The 10,061-nt window shown below is 45.3% G+C and overlaps 1 protein-coding gene across 4 annotated transcripts in view; it reads right to left on the reverse strand.

Annotated features, from left to right (window-relative positions):
• The window catches only part of PRUNE2 (prune homolog 2 with BCH domain), a 280,715-nt gene extending 275,476 nt beyond the window's left edge, over nt 1-5,239 (reverse strand). For all 4 annotated transcript variants that reach the window (XM_060102342.1, XM_060102341.1, XM_060102340.1 and 1 more), the window contains exon 1: nt 4,894-5,239. In XM_060102342.1, coding sequence (XP_059958325.1) covers nt 4,894-4,929 — 36 coding nt within the window. In that variant the 5' untranslated portion in view covers nt 4,930-5,239. The remainder of the gene's footprint in view (nt 1-4,893) is intronic.
• Nucleotides 5,240-10,061: the final 4,822 nt, after the last annotated feature.

Raw genomic sequence — 10,061 nt, forward strand, 5'->3', positions numbered from 1 at the left:
TTTTTTTGAAAACCCATCTCCTCTATCAACTCTAATGTGGTTGTTCATTTAGAGTTTTGAATGTGCTTCCTTGTCCCTATGCTACATACCACAGAGTATAAGCTGACATTTAGGGTCACCTAGAATTTTTCTTCTATGGAAATACACATATGGACCAACTCCCACTGCAGAAATGAGCCCTTCGTCTGCAGCTGTCACTGCTCAAGTGGCAGATGCATTCCCCAGACTCTAGCAGTGACGGTGACCCTCTCCCCACAGCATTCCTGGGATATTGATGTGCCCTGTATCCTTCTGCTGGCAGCTGACACTCCCACTACACAAATGCCCAATGCTGGCTCATGACTCACCTCTGAGGGCATGTGGGCTGCAGTGATGCCCCACCCCTGAGCAGCTGCTTGTATTGCATCAGCTGGTGGGATCTGGCATTGGGAGAGGCTTGGCAGGCAGTCTACCCGGTATGGGGACCCTGGCTTCCTGCCAGCCAGAGTTCCAGGGGTCTGATTCCTTATTTACTTTTTTTTTTTCTCCAAAGTTCATGGGAACTTGGACCATTTACTGACATCATGAGGCTGTCTCAGCCTGAATACTTTTTTGAGCTGACCACTATGAAATTGGAGGACATTTCCCAAATCACAGTCTAGGGCTGGGAGCCCTCATTCCCTACCCGTCTTCAATTTATCTTACCACAGAAAGAGTATAACTAAGAATGACTAAGACATCACTATGGAAATGGCGTAACTAAAAATGGAAAGCATGGCTAAAATTTAAGGATGGACCTGGAACTATAGGATTTGATCTCTGTCCCTATTCCAGCTAGAAATGGGCAGGTGGAAAAGGAAGCTGGGTGGGCACTGGCAGGAGAGAAAGAAAACGTGTTTCCACTCATTTCTAGTTCTAGCAGTGAGTATACAGATCAGAAACATAGCTGGGAACCCAGGTAAAAAGCATCATCCTTTGATTACCATCTCTACAGCCTCGGTGGGGGGTGGGTCTTACTCTCCTGGTGCTTATTCTACTGTCTTGGTTGTTTTAACAATAATTGGATCAGTTCCCTATTTGTCAAGAAGGCACCATTTCTGGAGACTGTGCTTGGGAGGAGTGACTATTTCCCTTGCTGTCCTCCACCTCCAGGTAAGGTGTTTTACAGAGAAGCTCCAGGTACCCAAGCCTGTTCTAACCACGCAGAAGGCAGGCCCCCTTGAGAAGCATTTGAGATCCAGGAGGTGGTGATCCAAGGCCACACCTGAGGTTTACTTTTGCTATTTTTGATAAATGCCACATACTCTCAGGAATGAAGGGTGGGTATCAGAAGGGGAGATTTAAGGAAAAGCCAGATGAGATTAAGTAAGTGAATCTGCATCAGTTTAAGGACCAGCAGAACTGGGGTGAAAAAGAGAATTAAGAGACCACTCTCTCAATTTCAATAGAAATAAGCTCCAAACTACCTGATTAAAAATGAAAAACATCCCTTCTCCTTCAAAGATTTCTGCTCAACCCAAGGGCCTGGCTTAGAATAGCAGAGTTTCTCTCCTCACAATGACAGATGAATAATAAATGCTCCTAGTCGGAAGAAAGGGCATACAAACAATTTCCCCAACGTTGTGATTACTGGAGATGCTATTATTGGCTAATAGCAGTTTCATTTTACAATTTAAAATTCCTTTGGTCTATTGAAAGTAGCTAACTCCATTGTTGACAAGGTTATGTTAATGTAACGGAGCAGGGCCCTATGAGGCCTTCCTGGAACAGACTCCTCCCCCACCTTGTCCTCCACCTTTCTCCTGTCTGTAAAAAAACTTTAGCCTCCTAGGCCTTCTCTGAGTTCCAAAGAGTAAATTTAATCAGAGAAGTGAGAAAATGCAGAAAAAAAGGAAAACAGTCAAGCAAGACAACATAATCATAGTTTAGCCATCAAACAAAGTCAAGGACTTTTAGTTCCTCTTCAAGGGCTATAGATAATATTCTGAGCCATATCCTTTGAGCTCTTTGCAGATAATGAAACTGCCAGCAGGTGGAAGAAGTTAACTGTATGTGGCCCACAAGCACATAGACCCCAGACCAGTTGGAATCAGAAGGTTGATGATGCTGACTCCCGATTACGTCACCACCAACCAATCAGAAGAATGTTCATGAGTTGATCACGTACCCCACAACCCCTCTCCCTCACACTGTCTTTTAAAACCTTTCCCTAAAAGCCACTGGGGGGGCTCCCCTGGTGGCGCAGTGGTTGAGAGTCCGCCTGCCGATGCAGGGGACGCGGGTTCATGCCCCAGTCTGGGAGGAACCCGCATGCCGCAGAGCGGCTGGGCCTGTGAGCCATGGCCACTGAGCCTGCGCATCCGGAGCCTGTGCTCCGCAGCGGGAGAGGCCACAGCGGTGAGAGGCCCGTGTACGGCAAAAAAAAAAAAAAAAAAAAAAAAAAAAAGCCACTGGGGAGTTCAGGCCTTCTCAGCACTAACTACTTGGACTTCTTGCTTGGCACCTGCAATAAATGCTGCATTTTCCTTCACCGCAACCCAGTGTCAGTAGATTGGCTTTACTGCATGCAGGCAAGAGGACCCAAGTTTGGTTTGGTACCATTAAGACTTTGGAAGGGACATTGGCTATTCCAAATCATTAAAAGACATGTATCATATCTACAGAATATCAAAGCAAGAATTCAAGTAGGTAGACAAAAACCTGCCCATTAGACTTTTTTTAGGTATCATATAGATAAAGCTATGTCAACTTCTGATGGAAAACAGCTTAAACATAACACCTAAATTCTATCCAATTCTGGTCTAATAAAGCATAAGTGAAAACCAGCATGATAATTTTCTTCTCCCTAAAATGTTTTCCAAAGGATTAATCTAATTTTTTTAAATCCTACCATTTTATTATGGATAAACTTCTCACAAATGAATGCCATAACTATTGACTTAATATTTTTCTCCTAAAAAAATGGTATATATCCTCTAAAGTAAAAGGTTTACCTACTACTATAGTTGAATGTTGCATATTAAGTAAAAATTTTATTTACCTAGAAAATGTAATTTGTCAGGGGAAATGTGACACTAAAAGTGACCAAAACACCTTTATTGTGGCTGAGTATGAAAGGATAATTGTGATCTCTAACAAGAAACCTATTCTAAGAAAAAAATTAAAATTAGCAGTAATTGTTCTTCTGGCTAAAGCAGGAAGCTGGGAATAGTATTTCAACCACTTCTTTTTCCTGTCACTCTTTTAATAATGTAGAGTAATTGCTCGTCTAATGAAGGAACTCGGTAAATAAACTTACTCATGACTTTCAACTGATTACTCTGAAATAGGGAATTTCTCCATCCCAGCAGTTGCTCTTCAGAAATGAGACAAACCTCTTGCTCACATCAAACCCCACAATCTAAATGTTTATTATTAAAATAAATGTTATGGGAGTGGAACACAGGTGCAGTCTACAATTGCGTGATCGTAGATTGCTATTTATTTTCATCCACAAAAAAACGAATTACCAAAATTGAACTTTTCTGATTATTTCTCACTCAGTGTTAGGTAAAGAACAAAGAGCATACTTATACTATCAGAAATGCAAGTGATTTCTTCAATCAGTTTTCTCCTTCGTGTGCTCAAGTAAACCTGTGAGAGGGTCAGCAATAAACACAAAAACTATCACAAACCTCAATTCTGAAATCCCCACAAACTATCAACTCTCTGGGAGGCTTAAGGTAGAAAACAAAGTACTTATATTAGCATTAATCAACTTTAATGGTCTTCTTAAAGATACTTACAGTTAAATCTTTTTAAGAATCACACATCTGTCTTCACTCCCTTTGTAGTGTGAGGGTAAATGAGTGACAGTAATAACCCTGCAAATAGTCTGCCTTGTGATTAAGACGTCATCTTAATGCAGACTTTATATTTTGGCTTTTATGAAGGTTTAAAGGTTAAAGGCAACATAAATTATGCATCTCCTCCTAAGCCAGGCCTGTACAAGGTGCTTTCCCTGTTCATTAAAGATATTGCTTCCAAATGGGCAAAAGCTTTGTTTTAAGGGCCAAAAGAGAAACATTTCCCTTACGTTCATTACTTCAATGCTGGAGAACCAAAACAATTCGGAGTTAGGAAACTGCTAGAATCTGTTGTTCCAGAATGTATAGCAACTGTTGATATACACAGTGAAATTACCCTTCACTCTTTGAACAACAGTACAGTTAGAGCCAGCCGACATGCTGGTCTCTTCCCAGGAGAACAATGGTCTGGCAAGCCTCACACCACCAGCGACAGTTGGGGTTCTCCCGTTCTGCCTCTGCCCCAAGTTGCAATTCTAAACAGGGACCAGAGAGACTCGATTCGCACTGGAATATCCCTAACTCCCGCACTGGAGCAAGCTCCGCGTGAGGGATGCTCGGGTAAACTGCGCATTCTCACACGTTACTCCTAGTCGGCATTATTTTATTACCTCCTCACTTACATTTTGCCACGCCCTCCAGCTAAAGTACGGTTTCTTCTCCTTTTACACTTACACGTACCGCCTCTGCAGAAGTCTGGGCTCTTTTTCTCAAGGACCACACCCATTTATCCTCTAGCCTCCAGGAGCAAATTGTAGATTTGGCTGGATCTGCCTCTCTCCAACCTCAAGCCAAAGGGACCAAAGCTGGACACACAGCACCCAACTTCAGCCGGGTCACGACCACCCCCAGCCCGGCACTTTGGCTATGAGGGAGGATTATGGAGACAGACTGCCCGCTGTAAACCCCAGAGTTCCCGAGATTCTTTCCAGAGGACAGTCCGTACACCCTGACAACTAAGTGGCAAAGTTGTTTCTTCCTCCTCTGCTGCAATGTCCTTTCTTTTTCATCAACGGGCGCGCGCACGCGCGCGCGCACCAACACACACAGCCTTGCTCCCTCAACTTACCAGTTTAGACTTGGCGCGTTGCAAAAATTCTTCCATGTCGTTCCGAGTGGTTTGGACCAGAGGTACCCAGAGAGCGCGGAGGACTATCTCCTCCGGGGCGAGATGTGCCGGGTCCCCGTAAAGGGGCCGGCCCGGACGCAGCGACCGGCTGCTCCCTCCTACCGCTCGGAGGCGGCTGAGGTTGTGGCTGAGCCCTCGTCTGTCGCCTCGCAGGGCTCCCGCCCCACCCCGCGCCCGGCGGCCGGCTCGGGGCGCCTGACTCTGCCCTAATAAGGAAAGTGGGTGTGACGCCCGGGAGCCCCAAGGCGCGCCCCGCACGCTGGCAGGCACGCGCCTGCGGGGCCGGAGCTCTGGGCCGAGTCTCGGGGGCGGGGGTGTTGGCGGATGGCGAGGGGCTCCTCCGCCAATCGCAGGGCCCCGCTGCGGCCTCCTGACGTGGCGCGCCGAAAGATGCTGCAACCATGGACAGCGCCCAGAAGTGCGAGCCAAGTGCAAGGGGCTGCTGCAGAGGGAGGCTCTGCCGCAGGCACCGCCGCTGTCAGCCAGGGGAAGTGGAAAGAGGGGGAGAGAGCCCCCGCCGAGAGCCTCCCTCCTAGGCCAGCGCCTCCCTGGCTGGCTGGCAGGTTACAGAGAGCTCCAGCGGTCACTTAATGAGCTGGCTGTGCTAGCCTGGCCAGGGGATGCACTCAGCTAGATTGAGAGGTGGAGGGGGTTACTGCTGAGCTAAAAGCAGTACGACCTTGATCTAGAATAATCAGAAGAGCAGGCTAGGAGGTTGTGGTAGGCTGCATCTTTCCTCCTTGCCCTCAAAACATACCTGCCCAGTAACAGACCTCTGTAGTTCACCCCAGCTGGGTTCCCTTATGTTGGCCCTAGAGCTATGGATACACACACCTTTCTGCAGTCCCCATCCGCTCTGACATGTATGCTCAGGAACGGCGAGGGCTATAGAACCTTCCTACAGCATAAGGTTCTGTGTTTTTACAGGATCCTCAGATCATTTCTGTGTACATTAATGTTTAAGAAGTACTGCAATAAATACTTAAACTTACAGCTATGAACCTTATTTTAAGCCACAGAATTTTGTTGTGTGTCCTCTCTAGGCTTACCAGGGCCCCAGATACATCCGGGCCTTGGCACATCTGCCTGTAATACCCTTCCTGCCCTCTCACCAGCCACACTGCCTGGCTAACTCATGCTTCAGCGATCGGCTTAGAGAAGTGATCTCAACCCCAAATGCACTTTAAAATCACATTTTAATCATGCAGGGATTTTAAAAATACTGCTTCTCAGGCTCTATTCCAGACCAACTGAATCAGTAGCTCTAAGAGTGGGACCACAGCATCAGTCTGGTGTAAAAGTGCTCCAAGTGATTCCAACATGCAGCTCAGGTATGATCCTCTGGTTCTCAAATTTTAGCGTGTATATGAACCACCCAGAGATGTACTGAAGCACAGATTTTTTGTGCCTCACTCAGAGAATTTCAGGCTTAATAGGTCTGTTTAATGGGCCTGAGAATTTCCACTCTTAACTGTCTTCCAGGGTTTGCTGATGCTGCTTAGAAGTTATCTCCCTCCAGGAAGCCTTCCCTGACCTGACTGAGTCGGTTGGCCCTTCCATGTTCTCTCATAGCAACCTATGTTGTCTACTCTACTATAAATTGCTTATTTGTCTGTGTTTTCCACCAGGCTGTGTGCTCCACGAGAACAAGGACCTTGCCTATCTCATTCATTGATGTATCCCTAACGAGGCTCATGTCATACATAAATTGCAATAAACATATCTTAATGAATAAATGTACATATGAAAGGTTTCTCTCTCTCTCTCTCTCTCTCTCTCTCTCTCTCTCTCTCTCTCTCTCACTCTCCCTCTCTCTCATTCTGTGTGTGTGTGATTATCCAACTGTTTTTTATTCAGGAGGACCCAATAAAAAGAAATCAGTGCAGTCCACAGATCTGATTAAGGGGGAGTGAATGAAATGTTAAGCTCTGATTTACATTCAGGCTGGATGGAAGCTGCAGATTCTCTCTGCTTTCTTTGATGACTTAAGTAATTTAAAACCATCCAGGTAAAATAAGTATTTTGTCAGCCTTTAAATCTGTGAAGTTGATTACAATTCAAGTAACATTACCAAGAAAAATTCCCAAGAATTCTTTGCCTCTGACTCCATTGGGGAATTTAGTGACAATCACTAAATTCCTCTGAAATTTTATTTTAAACATTTGGGGTAGGTATTATACAGCCTTTTGTTTTCTTAAATTTTTCTTCTGATGGACTCAAACTCCAGCATCTATCTCCCTGAGTTTTGCTCCACCAACAACGTTTCTGCAAAAGTTTATCAAGATTTACCTCCTTCAGGAAACCTTCCTGAACTGACCACTTGTATTCGTTTCTCGAGGCTGCTATAACAAATTACCACAAACTCAAAGCAACACGAATTTATTGTCTTACAGTTCTGTAGGTCAGAAGTTTGACACAGGTTTCATCAGGCCAAATGCAAGAATTCAAGGTGTCAGTAGCACTGCATTCCTTTCTGGAGTCTCTAGGGGAATATCCTCTGTTTTGTTTCCTTCAGCTTCTAGCAGCAGCTCACATTCATTGATTCATGGTTGCCTTCCTCTGTCTTCAAAGCCAACAATGTTGCATCTCTCTGGTGATCCTTTCATAGCGACATCCGCCTCTGACTCTCTTCTACCATTCTCTTCCACTTTTTAAGAACTCTTATGATTATATCGGACCTACCTGGATAATCCAGGATAACCTCCCCATGTTAAGGTCAGTTGATTAGCAACCTTAATTCCCCTTTGCCATTAACATATTCACAGGTTCTGAGGATTAGGATGTAGACATCTTTGGGAAGCCATTATTCTACATACCATACAACCCATTCTCCCAATTATTTGGTGGTTATCAGCCTTTGATCCTCAGTTTCTTATCATTCCACAGCATCCAGAAATCTAGTGCCTTTAACTCTAAATTAGAAGTCATCAACCCTGGCTGCACAATGGAACCATCTGAGGGGCTTTGAAAAAATATTGATGCTCCAGCCCATCTCCAGAAATTCTGATCTGAGTGGTTTTGAGAGGGACCCAGGCATTAATATTTTTAAAAAGCTCATCAGGTAGTTCTCTGTATAGTCAAAGTTGGGAACTACTGCCAATTAGATAAATTTGCATTCCCCCAGTCACCCAGGTACAAAATCTGGAGTCCACTTTGACTTACAACTTTCTCCTACCCCTTGTGGCCAAATAGTTCCCAAGTCCAGTGTCTTCGACCTTTGAAAAGACCTCCTCCAACTTCCTTCCTTTCTATTCCAAGTGCCATCATTGTAACTCAAGTATCAGATCTGAGCCTAAAGCCCACTCCCCTTCTCCCTAGAGGCCTTCGCACTCGTCTGTAGAACAATCCCATTTCCTCTACTCTTTTCTTTTTACTCTCAGATTTCTTGACTTCTAGACTCCTCTCATTTGAGACCTGTATCTGAGTATTATTCATTTTGAAATTAATTATCTGAGTAGATTAGTAGAATGGTTGTTACGGACTGCATGCTTTTCACATATTGAAGCTTTAACCCCCAATGTGACGGTACTAAGAGGTGGGGCCTTTGGGAGGCAATTAGGTTCAGACGAGATCATGAGAATAGTGCCTCCTTGATGGGATTAGTGTCCTTAAAAGAAGAGAAAGAGAGCAGAGTGATCGCCCTCTCCCTCTCTCTCTCTCCACCATGTGAGGATACAGCAAGAAGTGACCACCCACAAGCCTAGAAGAGGGCTCTCACCAGGAACCAAATGGAACAGCATCTTGATATTGGGGTTCCCAGCCTCTAGAACTGTAAAAGATAACCATCTGTTGTTTAAGCTGCCCAGTTTATGGTATTTTGTTATAGCAGCACAAGCAGACTAATACAGTGGTAGTGCTGGGAAAAGGAAGACTTTAAGGATCACCTAATCCCATCCCCTTATTTTACTGAGCAGGTAGCCAAGGCCCAGAGTAGTTCAATATCCTCTTGAGCTAACAGAGCTGCTTAGAAGCAGAGCCAGGACTGAAACTCAGCTCTCCATCGTTCATTCCTTCAGCATTTATGGATCATTACCTATGCTCAGGTAGACGTTATGCCCAACCCAAGATGTATAGGCAAGATGCCTGCCCTCAAGGAGCTCATGGTCTAGTCACTATAATACAAAGAGATAAATGCAATGATTGAGAAACACATACAGTATTGTACTAGTTGGGATAGAATGTGGGCTAGTGACTACAGTCTGGATTCTCATCCTTGCTGTGGTAGATTAAACATGGCTGCAAATTCTTTGACACTCCTCCCAGTAAGAAGTTGGGTCTATGTTCCCTCTCCTTGACTCTTGGAGAGCTCCATGACTTTCTGAGCAATAAAATACAGCAGAAGTGTCACCAGGACAGTTTCTAGGACCAGGCTTTAAGAGATTGACAGCTTCCACTTCCTGTCTTATGGAATACACACTCTTGGAACCTAGCCACACAGCAGCTATGTGGAAAAGCCCACATGGAGAAGAACTGATGACCCTGGCTAACAGCCCAGTTACCAGTCATGTGGTCAGCCATCTTGGAAACAGCTTCTCTAGCCCCAGTTAAGCTGACCAGCCAACACCACAAGGAACAGAGTTAAGCTCTCTCTGTTAAGTCCTGTCCAAATTCCTGACCCACAAAATTATGGGATATAATAAAACAATTGTTATTATAAGTCATCAAATTTCTGGGTAATGTGTTATGCAGCAATAGATAACCAGAACACCTGGCCATTTACAGCATACGTAACTTTGGGCAAGTTATCCTTTCTACGTTTCAGTGTCTTCATCTACAAAATAGATATAAAATAGGATTGTTGTGAAAGTTAAATGCAATAATACACACAAGGACTTCCCTGGTGGTGCAGTGGTTGAGAGTCTGCCTGCCGATGCAGGGGACACGGGTTCGTGCCCCGGTCCGGGAAGATCCCACATGCCGCAGAGCGGCTGGGCCAGTGAGCCATGGCCGCTGAGCCTGCGCGTCCGGAGCCTGTGCTCCGCAACGGGAGAGGCCACAACAGTGAGAGGCCCGCGTACCGCCAAAAAAAATAATAATAGGGCTTCCCTGGTGGCGCAGTGGTTGAGAGTCCGCCTGCCGATGCAGGGGACACGGGTTCGTGCCCCGGT

Source organism: Mesoplodon densirostris, chromosome 6 (genome assembly GCF_025265405.1).
Source record: "Mesoplodon densirostris isolate mMesDen1 chromosome 6, mMesDen1 primary haplotype, whole genome shotgun sequence".
In the NCBI taxonomy this organism is placed as follows: Eukaryota; Metazoa; Chordata; class Mammalia; order Artiodactyla; family Ziphiidae; genus Mesoplodon; species Mesoplodon densirostris.